Source organism: Lithobates pipiens, unplaced genomic scaffold, assembly GCF_037356315.1.
Source record: "Lithobates pipiens isolate NorthernLeopardFrog02 unplaced genomic scaffold, aLitPip1_a1.2 Scaffold_1, whole genome shotgun sequence".
NCBI lineage: Eukaryota > Metazoa > Chordata > Amphibia > Anura > Ranidae > Lithobates > Lithobates pipiens.
The window spans coordinates 219,924,428-219,943,415 of record NW_027507685.1 but is presented as its reverse complement, the minus strand read 5'-3'; the positions used below and the strand labels follow the sequence as shown (position 1 = coordinate 219,943,415).

Genomic DNA, 18,988 nt, shown 5'->3' with positions numbered 1-18,988 from the left:
CATTTTGGAACATATGGTACCCATGGAAAGCCTTAATTTATTTGTCTACTTACAGGAATATACTGAGTCCTGTTGTCCCCAACTAGGACCACCTGTAGAGTTCAGCCACCCTACCTGCTCATCTTACCTGAAGATGCTTGTCAATTACTCAGACATGATAGTCTATTACCCAGAAGACCCTCTTCTCTAGATCTCTAAAACCCTCCCGTGTGTTCATACTGCGGCACCCCCCTCGTTCCCTCCCTTAAATGCCCCCTTTCCCCCCCACACCTATTCTCCCTTCAGTCTCTCATTTCTTCCCTTCTCTGTAGGGTTCCTCTCTCCCCACTATTTAGGCCTTTGCTCTACTCAGATATCCCTGCACACCAACGTTTGTCAGTGAGCCCCCAACCCTTTATTTTCGTTTCAAGAGTTTATATAAAGAAAACATTGGATGACACAAATGTAGACCACCTTCTTTATTTCAAATGATGGACACATCTCCAACAGGCTGTAGAGGAGCGCAGTATAATTTGGGAAATTTGAAATATGAATATATGTCTACTCTTGAACACTATGAAATATTTATTTTTTCTTGACTTTCGTTGACTTCCATAGTAATGTATTGTCTCACCCAGCATCGTTTGGGAGGTGTTTATGCAAGCATTTGTTTGTACTTAAGAAGAAACCTACAAAAAAAATTTTTTTTAATTAATTATTAAGGTGGGCAAATAAGTACATTTTATAAGTGATTGCCAACTTAACAAATCCATACTAACACTGCTAAATTACTGCATGTCTGAGCATCTAGACCAGCCTTTCTCAACCTTTTCAACACAGAGGAACCCTTGAAATAGTTCCCCAGTCTTGGGGGAACCCCTGCTAAAAATTAGAAATCTACAACTCATGATACATTAGTGTGATGGTCAGTGGGAAGAATGGTCCTTACACTTGTAGTCATTGGGAAGAATTACCTCCTTACAGATAGCTAAAAAGATCAAAGTTGTGAGTGGGAACTTATCTGAGAGGCAGAAATTGCCCAATGCTATAGGAACCCCTAGCAACCTCTGGAGGAACCCTAGGGTTCCACGGAACCCTGGTTGAGAATCACTGATCTAGACCATAAGGGTTAACCAGCTGCCATCTTTTAGTCATCATCATGCACTTTGGCTGCACCTCTTAGGCCTCTTTTACATTCTGTCCCCCCAACTTTAAGCCTACTATACAGCCGGAGGGTGCCAGGCTGGTTGACAGGCTGCACCCCTCACTTTTCAATTACCAATTGTGGACTTTGCTTTACCTCTACTCCTTTATGAAGGCCACAGGAATTGACAGACAGGCTGCAAAGTGCTTGAACTTTTCAATGTCTTCGGGTTTCACAAGGCCAGATTTAGCTATAAGAGATGTGAATGGTTAAACTCTGTAAGAGAACACTTCAAAATCAATATTACCAATTGCACAACAAATAGACGAATGTACATAAGGTGATAAGAGGTGCTGACTAAAATCTTATGGGAATAACATAGTTAACTACCATATTGACTATACATTCTGAGTTAGTAGAGTAAGGTTTTAACCCTTTTACTGCCAGCGATGTATGTCATAGGTCGACAGCAGCAGGGGGGCTTTACACACACATCTCACTTTCAAGCGAAAGTGATCTGGCATTTGCGTCCTTCAGACACAGCTGATCCCAGATTGTGGTAAAGGGCCAATCACAGGGACCCTTTATGTGCTCAGCTGTGTCCAATCAGCTGATCACATGTAAACAAACTTGTCGGTTATTGGCATTTCTTTCCTCACACGCTGTCACAGCGTTATGGGAAGAAGAGACGGCAACTGGCAAGTGTGGCAGGGGACATTTACACAGATAATCAAGGCACTGATCATCAGTGCATCCTATCAGTGCCCATCAGTGCCACATATCAGTTCCCATCGGCGCCCCCTATCAGTGTCGCCTCATCGGTGCCCTTCAGTGCTGCCTAGCAGTGCCCATCAGTGCCTCCTATCAGTGTCCATCAGCGACACCTATCAGTGCAGCCTCAGTAGTGCAGCCTATCAGTGCCCATCAGTACACAGCAGTAAAGGAGAAATATTACTTATTTAAAGATATTATAACAGAAACTAAGAAAAAAATTTTTTCTAAAATGTCTGTCATTTTTTGTTTGTTTAGCAAAAAATAAAAAAACCCAGTGGTAATTATATACCATGAAAGGAAAGCTGTATATGTCCTTAAACATTTTTAAACATTTAACTTGGGTACAGTGTTGCATGAATACACAATTGTCATTTAAAGTGAGACAGCACTAAAAGCTGAAAATTGGCTAGTTCAGTGTTGTGAGCTGCTGCCAGTCTGATAGCTCCATCTGCTCTCCAGAGAGCTGTGAGAAGGTTCTGGAACATAGGTGTGTGGTTATGCAGATGGAAGTATGAATGTTAATATAGCCATGGCCAATCCCAGGAAGCAAAGCCCTGAAGGCTGCTGGGAGTCTGTATATATTCTCTGAGCATACTGAGTTTGGGGCTTTTTCTTGGAGAGGATTAGTCCAGCCTGGAGGGCTTGCTGCCCTCCAAGGCAGTGCTGCCATATGCTTGCTGTTCATGAGGCCTTAGGTGGGCGACCTGAGGGCCTGGATGCTGAATCTAAGGAGAGCTAACTGAGGGTCTGTCTGCTGAAAATTTAGGCTGGTATGATTGGAGAAAGGTGTCGCTTGGAGGTTGGAAGGAGGCAACCGGCATTTCCTGGACATTTAGTGAGTACTGCTGAGAGATCTTAGAGACTTTTCGTCTGCTGCTACCCCTCTTGTGTTAGAGAGTCAGCTGTGTATTTGTCAAAGGGGACATTGGCTGATGTCCTCAAGTGACTATGCTCTTTTTGCTCTAAAGAAAGAAGCTTGTGTGCTTTAACTGCTGCTACTACAAAGGATCTGAACCTATCCAGTTTTCTGTGAAGGGACTCTGTTCTTAGTGCCCTAAAGGAAGAAGGCTGCTATTAACTACTTCTATCACAAGCCAAGTCCACAGTTTGCCATATGCAAGGACTTCTTCTTCAACTTTACAGAAAGGAGTTCACTGTCTTCAAGCTGCACATAGTTTCTGTTTTTGAAGTATCTCACGCAATCTTCTCAACCATATCGAAGTTCTTAAAAAATAAAAGAACACTCTAGATCGGTTATTAAGGAGAAGTGTGGCTGAGATTGTGTGCCTGGCTGTGGGGCAAGCCACTGGGGAAGAAACTGGGCAAATTTCCAGCGGCTTCTATGGGAGTAATCACTAAACATGGATAACTCTTAACTGATGATCTGTAGGGGCTTTTAAAGCACCACTTATTGACAATTTTTGTCACCATTTTAGGGGCAGGGACAATTTTTGTGAATACAGCCTGAATCCAAGGATCTAACAACAATATGTGTTGAACATTGATGTCAGATTGACAACATGTGGTTGATAAAGGATGGATCTATTATACTGATAAATCTGTATGCTACATTATCTCCAGGAGGTACAATTGAGTTCTTTATTGGATTTACATTATCTATTGTATGTTATATATAGTGAGTCATTGGTATATTAAACAATTTGAGAATTTAGATATTTATACAGTTATGTATTATTTGGGGCACTATCTATCCAATTCTATAAAATAAGTATTGAACACATCACCATTTTTCTAGGTAATAATTTTTATAAAGGTGTTATTGACATGAATTTTTCACCACTTTTTGGTTACCAAAAAGTGGTGAAAATTTCATGTCAATAGCACCTTTATAAAAATTATTACCTAGAAAAATGGTGATGTGTTCAATACTTATTTTATAGAATTTGATAGATAGTGACTCAAATAATACCTAATAACTGTATACATGTATAAACCCATGCAATCCATACATGCAAAGAAACCAAAACAAATAAGTTCAGAAATTAAGTTATGTGTAATAAAAATGAAATGACACATGGAGAAAGTATTGAACACAAAGAAAGGGAGGTGCAAAAAGGCATGGAAAGCCAAGACACCAGCTGAAATCTGTCAGTCATTAGAAAGCAATTCTACCCCTTGTCAGTACAAATTAATATCAGCTGGTTCAGTCTCAACGGATGGCCTATAAAAAAGGTGTCTCGTTACCAAGGTGTCACATAAAAAAAATTTCATGATGGGTAAAAGCAAAGAGCTCTCTCAAGACCTACCGAACCTTATTGTTCCGAAACATACTGATGACATTGTTTACATAAACTTCTGAATGTTCCGGTGAGAACTGTTGAGGTCATAATTCTATAGTGGAAAGAACATAATTTCATCATAAACTGGCAACGACCAGGTGCTCCTCGCAAGATTTGTGACAGAGGAGTAAAAAGGATTTTCAGAAGAAATGTCCAAGAGCCAAGGACCACTTGTGGAGAGCTTCAGAAAGACTTGGAATCAGCAGGTATGATTGTTTCAAAGAAAATAATAAGTAATACACTCAACCACCATGGCCTGTATGCACGCTTACCACACAAGACTCCATTGGCTAAAAAAAACGCGTTGAAGCTTGTTTAAAGTTTGCTGCTTAACATTTCGACAAGACTGCAAAATACTGGAAGAATATAGTCTAGTCAAGTGAGACCAAAATTGAACTCTTTGGATGCCATAACACACACCATGTTTGGAGGTCATATGACACTGCACATCACCCCAAAAACACCCCCATACCAACAGTGAAGCTTGGAGGTGGGAACATTATGGTGCCGGCATTAAGTAATGGCAAACATCATATCATTGAAGGAAGAATGATTGGAAAAATGTACCAAGACATTCTTGATAAAAATCTCCTGCCATCTACCAGGATGATGAAGATGAAACGAGGGTGGACATTTCAGCAACACAACGACCCCAAACACAAAGCCAAGGAAACTCTCAATAAAATAAAGCTGCTAGAATGGCCCAGCCAATCACCTGACTTGAATCCAGCAGAAAATCTATGGAAAGAACTAAAGATCAGAGTTCATAGAAGAGGCCTGCAAAACGTTCAAGTTTTGAAGACTGTTTGTGTGGAAGAATGGGCCAAAATCACACCTGAGCAATGCATGAGACTAGTTTCTCCATACAGTTTCTCTTGAAGCCGTCATCACCAACAAAACATTTTGTACCAAGTCAATAGCACCTTTAGAAATATATTTACCTAGAAAAATGGTGACCTGTTTAATACTTATTTTACCCGCTATTGGTCTCTCTCTGTAGTAGTCACAAATGTGGTTGTGTGTACTTAGTTTAATATAAATAATAAATGGTAGACAAGAAGAATAGAATGCCTAGCTTTATTGCCACTTTATTTTTTAGCAGCTCTCAACTCTTTTTGTGAGATGAAACAAAAATGTTTCCTATCTTTTTCATTATCCAACACAAAAGGCAGTGACTGATGTTTTTGCCTGTTATTACCACTTGCTATCTGATGTACGCCAAGAGCCGGTTCACACAGGGGCGACTCGTCAGGCGACTTAGTCGCGTCCCACTCTGTGCAATGGAACCTTTCTAATTGGAGCGACTGAAGTAGCTTTGACTTAGAAAAAGGTTCCTGTACAACTTTTGGGGCAACTTGAGGCGACTTGCATTGACTTCTATACAGAAGTCATTTTACAAGTCGCCGCAGTGGTCGAGGTCCAGGTCGCCTGAGGCAGTCGCGATGCCTCAGTGTGAATCGGACCTAGGCCCTTGTACACACGGTCGGAGATTCCGTCGGAATGTGTCCTATCGGACCGTTTTGTCGGATATTCCGACTGTGTGTGGTATGCATCGGACTGTTTCCGTCGGAATATCCGTCGGACCAAATTTTCCAACTTGCTGGACATATTTTCCGACAAACTGGTCCGATCGGACATACTCCGATCATGTGTAGAGAATTCCGATCGGACAAAGTGCCACGCATGCTCAGATCAAATTCCTGCATCAAAGCTATTGGCTACTAGCCTGAAAGTAGCCCCATCGTAACAAAATTACGTCATCACGTTCTGAAAGATCGGATTTTCCGACAACTTTGTCCGACCGTGTGTATGCAACAGTTTCGGACAAGATCCGACGGACAAAATCCGTCAGTCAAAATACAACGGATTTGGTTGTCCGTGTGTACAAGGGCTAAGAGTGTTGGAGAAGCCCTCCAGTGCTCTCAGCATACACTAGATGCAGGAGGTGGTAAGATGAGACGTGTATATTATTGCTCTACTTGTTTATTACCATTTACTTACAAAATAGGACAAGGAAAATTTTGTGTTGTGCATTTCCAACCCAGGCCAGCAGGGAATCTTCTACAGGATCATAAATTCTCATCTCCATCATTGTCTCCTCTCCTGGACAGATAAAACATCTTGAATGAAAAGCTGAAAATTTAATATTAACACATCATCTGTCTAAGCTGTAATCTCATTGTACCTTTTGCATATTGTAGCCGTCTCTCTTGTATCTTCACCACCTTACTCTTCCTGCAGTCACACAAAACTGAAATCATTTTATATTTTGCTCGATTACAGACACAAATCAGGCATTAATAGGGAAGCACAGAGACCACTAACATGCAGCAATCCACTGCAAAAATTCTGTATTTTAAATTTAGTCATATGATTCCTCATTAGTTATTATAAATTGTTGCACTTCGATACATGCCCTATTGAGCTTAGTTGGGTAAGATAAATCAAGTTATGAGTGTGCACCGGCAAAAATAAAAGGCCAAATTCCAGAACTGTTCCACCTGTCAGGGACGACATAAGCATGTGCGCAGGCTCATGGTTTCTATAAGCCCTGTTTATGGGTGTTTAGCCGGTGCGCGACCGCGCACACAGGTTTGCACGAGTGTGCATTTAAACTGTGCTAGTGTCTTGTGTCAGTGATGTTTGGTCTATTACGTTCCTGAAGCATCTGTGTATCTGTTTCTGTATTGGCCACCCATCGCCGACCCAATCTGTTTCTGACTTTGCCTGAACTCTGCCTGCACTGACCCCTGGCTTGCCACTGGACTATGCTTCAGCCTTATTTTTGTGCTCATCTGTCTTGTTGTTACCAACCCCGGCCTGACTTCTGACTACTCTAGTACTTGCCATCTGTGTCTGATCTGCCTGCTAGTTGCCGACCTGGACTGTCTGACCTTGCACCTGATCCAGCTGTAGTTGCGCCTGTCATCAGCCCTTGCTCTTCTGCCAGCATGCTACCAGCCTGTTGCTCCTGCGTATCCCGATGTACAGTAGCATTCTCCAGCAGAGAGTCCTGTGAGCCCTTGTACACACGGTCGGAGAATCCGTCGGAATGTGTCCTATCGGACCGTGTTGTCGGATAATCCGACTGTGTGTGGTATGCTTCGGACTGTTTCCATCGGAATATCCGTCGGACCAAATTTTACAACTTGCTGGAAATATTTTCGGACAAACTGGTCCGATAGGACATACTCCGATCATGTGTAGAGAATTCCGATCGGACAAAGTGCCACGCATGCTCAGATCAAATTCCTACATCAAAGCTATTGGCTACTAGCCTGAACGTAGTCCCATCGTAACAAAATTACGTCATCACGTTCTGAAAGGTCGGATTTTTTGACAACTTTGTCCGACCGTGTGTATGCAATAGGTTCGGACAAGATCCAACGGACAAAATCCGACGGATTTGGTTGTCGGAATCTCCGACCGTGTGTACAAGGGCTTAGACACTTCTGCCACTATGTGCTCCAGTGTTCCCTGTTACTCTACTAGGGCTCCTCAGCCAGAGCTGTAAAAGAGGCCTTCTTCTACACTTTGGGCTCCACCACCAGGTATGTTAAACTATCATTATGTATTTAGATTGATCTTGTTACTCCTCAGGGATTTTCAAATAGAGATCACTGTGCTGGCAGTGCTGGAGGTGGATTTTGTAAATCAAAGCATTTCTTCTGGTTCTGGGATCTTAAAGCGGAGGTCCACCCTAAAGTAGACCTTCCGCTCATCGGAACCCTCCCCCCCTCCGGCGCCACAATTGGCACCTTTCAGCGGGGAGGGGGGTGCAGGTACCTATACAGTACAGGTATCTGCACCCACTTCCGGGATAGCTCTCTGCGGAAAGGGGCGTAGATTACGCCCCTTTCCAAAAGTCCCCCGCTGCCTGCTGGAAAACACACACATCCCAGAGGCAGCGGGTCCATCCTTATTGCGCAGCACGACTCGCGCATGCGCAGTAGGGAACCGGGAAATGAAGCCGAAAGGCTCCACTTCCTGATTTCCATACCCAAGATGGCGGCGGCAGCACCCGAGAGACGATCGAGAGATCGGCTTCGGGTGCCGACATCGCGGGCGCGCTGGACAGGTAAGTGTCACTATTTTAAAAGTCAGCAGCTGCAGTATTTGTAGCTGCTGGCTTTTAAAAAAAAAAAAAAAACACGGAGTCCTGGCGGACTCCCGCTTTAATGATCCTTGATTTCAGTGTTCAACCTAAAGTTTATCTCTATGCCAGCCATTCCCAACCAGAGTTCTGTGGAACCCTAGGGTTCCTCCAGAAGCTGGTAGTGGTTCCTTGAGATGTGGCTGATTGAACTATCTTTTGATAAAACTGCAAAACTCCAGGGTCAAAACCACTAGGCAGAGTCAGCAGCAAAACATCAAGGATCTTTTTAGCCAGGTGTAAGGGCACGGAGACCACCACTCTAAGGGGAGAATTATTTCTACTGACCACTAATGATTTCAGCAGTGGTTTCCCTAAGACCTGAAAATTATTTCAGAGATTCCTCGGACATGGGGGCTCAACCTGTGGCCCTCCAGCTGTTGCAAAACTACAAGTCCCATGAAGCATTGCAAGGCTGACAGTTATAAGCCTGACTCCCAAGGGCTGAGGCATGATGGGACTTGCAGTTCCGAAAACAGCTGGAGGGCCACAGGATGAGCGGCCTTGCTTTAGGGTAAACCGCTGAGAAAGGCTGCTCTAGGTAAAACCTTTTTTTTTGTTTTGAAAAGTGTGAGGAAGAGTTATATCTTCTGTTAATTTTTAATGCTGTCTCTGCCTTCATTGGGGGGGGCAAGAAAGTAATGGTGAATCTGCCATTTTGGAGATGTCCCCAGAACAAGAGATAACTGTCTTTGATGAGATTTTTCCCTCACTTTGAGAGATTTCTCTTAACTTCCTGTTGCATCTCTGGAACAGGAAGTGAAGGAAAATTCCCCAATGGTACACAGACAGCAAAAAAAAAGACCTAGCAGTGGGTTTAAAGCTTCCCTAATTGGGAAGTGTGATGGGCCATGGTGTGTGTAGCTCAGTGGTGAAAAATGTATATATATATATATATATATATATATATATATATATATATATATAAGCCACCTAAAGTGTATATATAGCAAAATAATTTACTCTAGCTAAAACTGAAAACAAAAGATTTTGCTATCCATTTTGCACCACTGAGCTACACTCACAATGGCCCATCTCGCTTTTAAAAAAAAATCAGGCCGTGGTATGTAGCTGGCGCACCCCATACTCATCCCGACAAAGTCCTATCTGTTCAACGAAGCAGAGAGAGTGCTGTGACTCGAGGAAAGCAGGTCATGTGACTTTGAAAAATCACATGACCAGGCTCTCCTCTCGCACTGCAGTGCAGCACTCTTTTAAAATGAGCCTCTAAGTGTTTAGGGAGAGGTTAGGTATCAAGGGTTCCTTTTAAATGTTAGAAACCAGGCTAAAGTGAACCTGTGCTTTTCCTAGGTAAGGCAAAGCAATAGGTTTACTTTAATATCAGTCCTGCTGTAGCATTGTATATTTACCTTTCATTTACTGCCCTGACATCCTATTTTCCACTGGAAGCTAGAAATAAAAACCTTGTGTAAGTTTCAAGCTGATCTGGATCTGAGGATCCCCATCTAGGTGACCACTCCATTTTGACTGCACTGGACCAATCACCAACCATAGCCTGGAACTACTACTCCTGAGAGTTGGAGGGATGAAAGGTAACTATAAAGCAATTATAACATCTATGATGGGGCTTGATTTAAGGTGACCCTATTGCATGATTCTACCCTTCCCTATTTGGCCACAAATATCTTTGTCAGGATTTCCCATCACTTACTGTGGCAATCAGCTTCTCCCAACAAATGTTCTCATGAAATTGCTTGATATATGTAATATCTACAGACAACCCACAACAATTATAGTAAATTCATAAAGGATGTCTCTTACCAGCTACCATCTGTGATGACCAACTCCCCATCATTGATGAGAAACTGTATTTCAGATGGAAAGTTCACATTCTCTTTGGGCACATTAGAGGCAACAGCAGCTAGCTTCCAGCTCCTTGCGATCTGCGGCATAGAGAAGACATAGACATTGAGTCCCAAGCCTTTTAAAATATATTTGGAGTGGTTTCAAGCCAAGATAAAAATGCGATGTACTCTGCACTGTGTACCCTTCACTTTGTATGTAGCACACACCTGAAGCCTACACTCTGTGCATAGTGCACTCCTGAACCCTGCACTCACTCTCTACACACTGCAAGCCTGAACCCTGCACTCTTTATGTAGCACACTACTGAACCCTACACTCACTCTGTACACAATGCACGCCTGAACCCTGCACTCTTTATGTAGCACACTCCTGAACCCTACACTCACTCTGTACACAATGCACGCCTGAACTCTGCACTCTGTACCTAGCACACTCCTGAACACTTCACTCTGTATGTAGCATATTTCTGAACTCTCTACTTAACATACTACTGCAGCCTGCACTTGGGGGCTAAGAATATGCATGCACCATACATACTAGGGGGAGTACAAATGGGGGAATCAGTAGTGGAGAAGGATCTGGGGGTTTTGGTAGAACATAAGCTCAATAATAGCATGCAATGCCAAGCTGCGGTTTCCAAAGCGAGCAAAGTAATTTCCTGTATTAAGAGAGGTATGGACTCCAGAGTGAGAGATATAATTGTGCCCATGTACAAATCATTAGTAAGACCTCATCTGGAATATGCAGTTCAGTTTTTGGCACCAATTGTCAAAAAGGATATCGGGAAATAGGAAAGTGCAGAGAAGGGCAATCAAACTGATAAGAGACATGGAGGAGCTCAGCTATGAGGAAAAACTAGAGGAACTGTATCTAGTCCCTCTTGAGAAGAGGAGATTAAGGGGGATATGATAAACATGTATAAATACATAAGTGGTCCATATAGTGGACTTGGTGTTGAGTTATTCACTTTAACTGTTTGCCCACTAGCCGCCGTCATTTTACAGCGGCAGGTTGGTACGATCCATGATGAAAGGTTTAGCACTGGGAAACACTTTTTGAAAGAGAAAAAGTGCATTTTATATACAACTATGAGGATCAGACCAAAATGAGGGACAAATGAGGAGGAATGAGGGACAGAGGGACATTGCTCTAAATCAGGGACAGTCCCTCGAAATCAGGGACAGTTGGGAGCTATGGGTTCTTTGTGCTTTCCTTTTCAGGGCATGGCATTTCTGACAGGATCAGCAGGTATTTTCTGTGTTTGCCGAAAATGTTCTTACCAAGAAACAGGAAGAACTAATGCAGCCACCACATCTAAGGGCTGGTGAGCTGCAATAAATTACATTTTTGGCTTTAGGTTTATATATGATTTTAATCCCAGCTCTGGGAAATCTAAAAATTCCTTGTTTAGTGGAGAGTAAAAACACTTTTACCTACCTGATCCTCCACTCCCCTGGCAGATGGTGCTTCCCCATGCTTTGGCGGTGGACTGTCATTCTGCGTCATCACCTCCAATGCAAGGCTATAGACCCTGCTTTTGTTTTGATGACGCCAGGACCTTAGAGCACTGGACCGTGGGGGAGAAGACACTTAGGTCCCTTTCATACTGACGGACCGATCGGGTCCACCTTTCAGTTTTTCAGGCGGATGATCCATAGCCCTCTGCTGGCATCCGATCCAGTCTGCTAAAAACAGATGGTTGGGGATCCCCCCCCCCATCCGTCCATTGGATTGAATGACAGTCGGATAGAAATAGACAGGTGGTCCGTTTCATCCAACAGCCCCATAGAGGACAGCGGTGTGTCCATATCTGCTCTACATAGCGGAGCAAACGCAGACCTGTCATCTGCCTGCTCTACAGGGATCAGTGGGCAGATCCCTTGCTGAACAGACGAATCCACTTGGATTGGGGCATAAGAAGTCTAGCAGCTTTGAAGGAGCGGAGGATCAGGTACGTAAACAGTGGCGGCTAGTAGTTTTTTCTTTGGAGGGGGCAGCAAACAATCACCTCAAAACCCCCCCGCTGTCTGCCGGTCCACCGGCACTTACCCCATCTGCAGCAGGGATCGGCACGCACATCGGGCAAGGGATCAGGCTGTGGCAGGCATCTGGCAGCGTCTCCGGTGTTCTCTTCTCTTCTGAGATCACGACTGCTTCTTCCCCTCCTCATAGGCATCCAACAGGATGCCCCAAGATGACGTCAGGTGTGACGAAATGCACAGGGAGGAGTGACGTGCTGACGTCATGGCGATACACAGAAGTCCCAGACCACGGCTGTTACAGAGAGCCGGCCGGCTTGGTTTTTACTTTGCATATGATTCTTTTATATAAATGTAAGTGCAATATCTCCTATTATTTTTTGTAAAGTAAATTATTTATGGGTTTACGCTATGGGAGCTCTTTATTACTCTTTTCTGGGAAACATCTGCTATAACCTTCCTGTATGAGCCATAAACCCCTATGAAGACACTGGGATCTCAGCTGTGTACAACCAAAGGCCCGGACTGGGTATCAAGCCACAGGCGTGTATGATCTCCTATAATTAGAGATCCACAGGAGCCGGTAAGTGGCAGTGTGGAGGAGGAAGACAGACCTTTTTCTTTTATCACCATTCCTGGGTGTTTTGTGTGATACTTGCAGAGTGGAGAACAACTATCAATCTGAATGGACTTTCAATTATACACTATTTGACTAGTTTTTCACTTCACTGTTTGACTGAAATAAGGTTTTAGTACCATATTTATCATTTGTTTAACCTACAGCGCGACTTAATATTTGGAAATCCAATAAGATCGCCTGACCTTTCAGCCAATCGGGAAACGGGTATCAGACCTGCACTTCCCAAATGGCAGAGAGGCGGTTCAGTGTTAGAAACTGTAATTCAGGCGCCTGCCATCCTAAAAGGGGCCGGATGCATGAATAAGAGGTGGCCACGGCTATGCATGAAGCTATCCATTAACCATATGGGGGGGTGGCGTGCCCATGTGCCCCTAAATGGACGGGCCGCCCCTGTGCGTAAATCTTCTTTTCCATGCACTCTAGACCGTAAAGGGATTGTAAAGGCAGAAGGTTTTTTATATTAATACATTCTATGCATTAAGATAAAAAAGGCTTCTGTGTGCAGCAGCCCCCCTAATACTTACCTGAGTGATGTTGCAGGAGTGTTCCAGCTGCCCGGGACTCCCCTCCTCATTGACTAAGACAGCAGTGTGGCATGATTGGCTCCCGCTGCTGTCAAATCAAAATCAGTCAGCCAATCAGGAGAGAGAGGGGGCAGGGCCGGGTCGCAGCTCCGTGTCTGAAGAGCTGTAACTCGGCTTGGGTGTCCCTATAGCAAGCTGCTTTCTATGGGGGCACTCAACAGGAGGGAGGAGCCAGGAGCGCCAAAGAGGGAAGAGCCTCAGATTTCCTGAAGTGGGTCGTTAATGATGACATTGATTGGTTTTTATTCACTTTTTTGTGACTGGTTAATGTACAACATATTTATTTCACATACTAATGATAATACCTACCTTATCCACATCTAGAACTGTAACTTCATCAGGCAAATCTGAGCAAGAAGCTTTAAAAAAATAAAAAATAAAAATACTGTTTTTCTTATGTACACACATCTTTTTTTTTACCATATCAAGAATAAACTTTCAGATTGCCCAAGTTTTTTTTATTTGCAGGAACATGCCCAATTTATTATTGTTTTATCATTGTTCTGTTTTGACAGGGCAAGAGGTAAGACTTTTGCCGCGTACACACGATCAAACAAGCGGGTGGAAAAGTCCGGCAAACTCAAGTCCGCCCGTGTGTAGCCTCCGGCATACTTTTTTGACCCGAAAGTACGGCGGACTTAGAATGCTGTGTTGCACTCCAATCTTCCCGCCAGACTCGCATTTCGGCGGACAATCCGGCCGTGTGTATGCCAGTCCGCCGTACTTTTGAAATGAGCGTACTTTTCCCACCCGGAGAAAAGTCCGCTCATTTTGAGCGGGTCTCCAGATAGGCGGGGCCCGCGAAGGAGACTCCGCCGGTCCCGCCACCTGGTATGGACTTAAAGGGGACCCCCAACGCCGAAAAAAATCGGTGTGGGGGTCCCCCCCAAGTCCACAACAGACCCTTGTCCGAGCACGCTACCCGGCCGGCCAGGAAAGGGGGGGCAAGCGAGCGCCTCCCCCCTAAGCCGTACCAGGCCATGTGCCCTCAACATGGGGGGTGCCTTGGGGAAGGGGGGGCCGCGCGGCCCCCCCACCCCAAAGCACCTTGTCCCCATGTTGATGAGGACAGGGGCCTCTTCCCGACAACCCTGGCCGATGGTTGTCGGGGTCTGCGGGCGGGGGGCTTATCGGAATCCGGGAGCCCCCTTTAATAAGGGGGCCCCCGGATACCGGCCCCCCACCCTATGTGAATGAGTATGGGGTACAATGTACCCCTACCCATTCACCTGTAAAATAAAAGTACAAAAAAAACACAACACACGAGATAAAATACTTTATTGCACACCTCCGGGGGTCTTCCGTCTTCAGGGGTCTTCTCGCCGGACTCCTCCGCTATCTTCTTGTAGCTCTTTTGCTAGCAGAGGAGCCCGGCTTTCTTCCTCGCCGCCGGCCTCTTCTTCCGACTTCGGGGGTCTTGTCCCCCTCTTCGGTTCTTCTGCCGGGCCACCGCGCCTTCTTCTAGCTCTTTTACAGGCGGTGGCCCGGTCTTCTGTCGCCGCCGCTGCCTTCCGTTCTTCTGTTCTTCTCTTCTTCTTCTTCAGATGTTGCCTCGCCGAGTCCTCCGCTCACAATGACAGGGAACGGGCACGCAACGACTTATATATATGTCACAGTCCCGGAGGATGCTGGGACTGTCGCCATGTGACATCAACCCATGTGACACTGTACCCCATACTCATTCATATAGGGTGGGGGGCCGGTATCCGGGGGCCCCCTTATTAAAGGGGGCTCCCGGATTCCGATAAGCCCCCCGCCCGCAGACCCCGACAACCAACGGCCAGGGTTGTCGGGAAGAGGCCCTTGTCCTCATCAACATGGGGACAAGGTACTTTGGGGTGGGGGAGCCGCGTGGCCCCCCCTTCCCCAAGGCACCCCCCATGTTGAAGGCACACGGCCTGGTACGGCTCAGGGGGGGAGGCGCTCGCTCGCCCCCCTTTCCTGGCCGGCCGGGTAGCGTGCTCGGACAAGGGTCTGTTGTGGACTTGGGGGGGACCCCCACGCCGTTTTTTTCGGCGTTGGGGTTCCCCTTTCCGTTCATTTCAAAAGTAGGGCAGATAGTACGGCGGACTTAGTACGCCGTATTAGTCCGATCAAAAAGTGCCGTGTGTGGGCAAGTAGCCCGTTCGGAAAGTCCGACGGACAGTCTGGCGGGAAGTCCGCCAGACTAAGTACGTCGGACAGACGGCTACGTGTGTACGTGGCTTTTGGGATACATTTTTAAGAAATGTTCTGTGTGGCTGCCTCAAGTAGACATGTGCGATTCGTTTAGTTCCAAATTAATTTAATGAATTTTAACAAATTCGTTAATTCCGAAATTTTTCTGAAATTTAAAATTTCTAAAATTCTAAATTCGGAAATTTGAAAATTCTAAATTCGGAAATTTGAAAATTCTAAATCCGAATATTTGAAAATTCTAAATTCAGAAATTCGAAAATTCAGAAATTCAAAATTTTGTAAATTGGAAAATTTGAAATCTCTGAAATTGCGAATTTCCAAAATTCTAAATTTAGAAATTTGAAAATTCTGAAATCTGAAAATTCTAAATTCAGAATTTTCAAAAATTCTGACTTTTGGAAATTCGGAAATTGAAAATTTGGAAATTCAGAAATTGAATATTTTGGAAATTCTAAATTTTCCAAAGTTGGAAATTCGGAAATTCTAAATTTCTGAAATTCTAAATTTCTGAAATTCTAAATTTCTGAAATTGCTAAATTTCGGAAATTGGAACATTTAGGAAATTAGAAAATCCGAATTTGGAAATTCAAAAATTTTAATTAGGAAATTCAAACATTTTAAATTGAAAAACCAAAATCCAAAAATAAGAATGAAAATCTGAAAATTCAAAAACCTAAAAAACCTGAAATAAGTAATAATAAATATAAAGTTTATTCAAGTATTGGAATTTCCTTTCAAATTTGGCTGTTAGTGAACGCAAGTACGAATTTATCCAAAGCTACGAATTATCTGAAATAACGATGCCTTATCTAAACGTATAGAATGTAACAATCTAATAATAATAAGTAATAATAATAATAAAACCTTTTTATTATTATTAATAATTTGTTCCATTCCATTTGTTTAGATGTGGCATTCGTTATTTCAGATAATTCCTAACTTCAGATACATTTGTATTTGTTACATTCACAAACAGCCAAATTTGAAAGGAAATTCTAATGCCTATAATGTAATAGTTAGTTATTATTAGTTAGTTATTATTTCAAATTTTACTGATTTTCTTTCTTTTTTTAAGATTTTCGAAATTTTTGGATTTTCGAATTTCCGAATTTTTGAATTCCGAAAATTTGGAAATTATAAATTTGGAAATGATAAATTCAGAAATTTGAAAATTCTAAATTTGGAAATCTGAAAATTCTAAATTCGCAAATTCAGAAATTCGGAAGTTTGAAATTCTAAAATTCGGAAATTCGAAAATTCTGAAATCCGAATTTTCAGATTTCCGAATTTCCCAAAAAAAAAGCAAAAAAACGAATGAAACTAAAACAAACAAATTTTTTGTCAGTGCACATGTCTAGCCTCAAGTATCACAAATAATGTGTCTAATGCATTTATTTCTTGCCATCATCATCACAAATAATGTATCTAATGCATTTATTTCCTGGCATCATCAGGCCCATCTAGTGGCCATTTTGTAGTATTTTCCTGATTGAGGTATTTCAGGAATATGGCACATTATGGTCACCAAATGAAGCTGACTATCAAAGAAAATAACTTATTAGACACAGCGCTGCCATTATTTGTGACCTCTATGTGAATGCTTGAGGCATTCATACTACACATTTTTTTTAACAGAAAAGTTTGTAATTCATATTTCTTTTATCATTGTTCTGAAGTGTTTTGACAGGGCAAGAGGTAAGACTTTTGGGTCAGCTTTTCAGAAATGTGCTGTGTGGTTGACTCAAGTATTTTTCACAAGCATCACAAATATTGGGGGGTTATTTGCTAAAACTGGAGAGTGCAAAATCTGGTGCAGCTCCGCATAGAAACCAATCAGCTTCCAGGTTTTATTACCAAAGCTTAATTGAAGAAGCTGAAGTTAAAAGCTGATTGGCTACCATGCACAGCTGAACCAGATTCCGAGTGCTCCAGTTTTAGTAAATCTACCCCAGTATGTCTAATACATTTATTTTCTGGCATCATCAGGTCCATCTAGTGGCCATTTTGCAGTATTTTCCTGATTAAGGTGTTTCAGGAAAATGCCACATTATGGTCACTAGATGGCGCTGACTATCAAAGAAAATTATCCTATTACAACACTGCCATTATTTGTGACCGCTGTGTGAATGCTTGAGGAATTCTTACTACATTTTTTTTTTTGTTGTTAAATATACTCCCGTACATTGAGTTTTTACTAAAATCCTTGCAATTTATGTAACTGAGAATTACTTTTTTTCAACAAAAGAAAAGTTATAATTTAAACCACAGACTCTGTATCAATTCTGGCATATTGTTATTGACTTTGGATTTGTGTTGGTAGAGAACTAACTCAACTTTTTTATACTTTACAAATCAAACAAGACCAACACACACAGTATCTTGTCATTGAACTTTGGTCTACTTACACGAATGCCCCCTTATTACTATAGTGTTATATTTGCGACAGTTTGCGTACTGTATGAATTTTGTGATGTCGTCTGATAAAGAGTTATTGTTTGGGTGACCTGTAATAAGAAGTTAGATAGGACATTCATTGAAAACAGCAAGTGAAAAATGCAAATTTTAAGTAGAGGTAGGGCAAGGACCCCATTGTGCCCCTAGTCGCAGATAGGACAGATACGTACAATTCAGGTACAGCTTGCCCGGGAGAAGTTCCGGTAAGAACATGATACAGTTGGGGCTCACTCTGTAGATGGGGGATCTGGTGCCTTCGGCAGTATCTGCAAAGAGGCAGAGAACACGTGTAGGTCAGTGCCATGGGGCTCACATTAACATCATATATACGGTTGCTTGACTTCCATTGTTTCAGCCTTCAGATTGCTCAACGTTATATAGACATTGTAGTCATGTGTGAAATTGTAGTCTTTAATTAAAGCTGAAAGGCAAACAGATTACCAAAAGTATTGGGACACCTGCCTTTACACGCAACTTTATGAACTTTAATGGCATCCCAGTCTTAGTCCGTAGGGTCCAATATTGAGTTGGCCCACCCTTTGCAGCTATAACAGCTTCAACTCTTCGGGGAAGGACCTCCACAAGGTTTAGCAGTGTGTATGAGAATTTTTCATTATCCTTCCAGAAGCACATTTGTGAGGTCAGGCACTGATGTTGGACGAGAAAGCCTGACTCGCAGACACCGCTCTAATTCATCCCAAGGTCCATAAAGACATGGATGAGTGAGTTTGGATTGGAGGAACTTGACTGGCGTGCACAGAGTCCTGACCTCAACCCGATATAACTCCTTGGTAATGAATTAGAGTGGAGACTGCAAGCCAGACCTTCTCATCCAACATCAGTGCCTGACCTCAACAATGCGCTTCTGGAAGAATGGTCAAACATTCTAATGGACACACTCCTAAACCTTATGGACAGCCTTCCCAGAAGAGTTGAAGCTGTTATAGCTGCAAAGGGTGGGCCAACTCAATATTGA

The 18,988-nt window shown here is 43.1% G+C and overlaps 1 protein-coding gene across 2 annotated transcripts in view; it reads right to left on the bottom strand.

Moving 5' to 3' along the window:
- Window positions 1–443: 443 nt before the first annotated feature.
- The window catches only part of LOC143983366 (uncharacterized), a 67,761-nt gene continuing 49,216 nt past the window's right edge, over window positions 444–18,988 (bottom strand). Inside the window, exons 14-21 of one of the 2 annotated variants that reach the window (XM_077482964.1) lie at window positions 18,183–18,278; window positions 17,964–18,062; window positions 13,690–13,739; window positions 10,133–10,254; window positions 6,383–6,432; window positions 6,199–6,300; window positions 1,280–1,373; window positions 444–668 (exon numbers count right to left, since the gene is read on the bottom strand). In XM_077482964.1, coding sequence (XP_077339090.1) covers window positions 1,282–1,373; window positions 6,199–6,300; window positions 6,383–6,432; window positions 10,133–10,254; window positions 13,690–13,739; window positions 17,964–18,062; window positions 18,183–18,278 — 611 coding nt within the window. In that variant the 3' untranslated portion in view covers window positions 444–668; window positions 1,280–1,281. Of the gene's footprint in view, window positions 669–1,279; window positions 1,374–6,198; window positions 6,301–6,382; window positions 6,449–10,132; window positions 10,255–13,689; window positions 13,740–17,963; window positions 18,063–18,182; window positions 18,279–18,988 lie in introns of those variants that run through there. The other variant, XM_077482973.1, reaches the window with a different exon arrangement.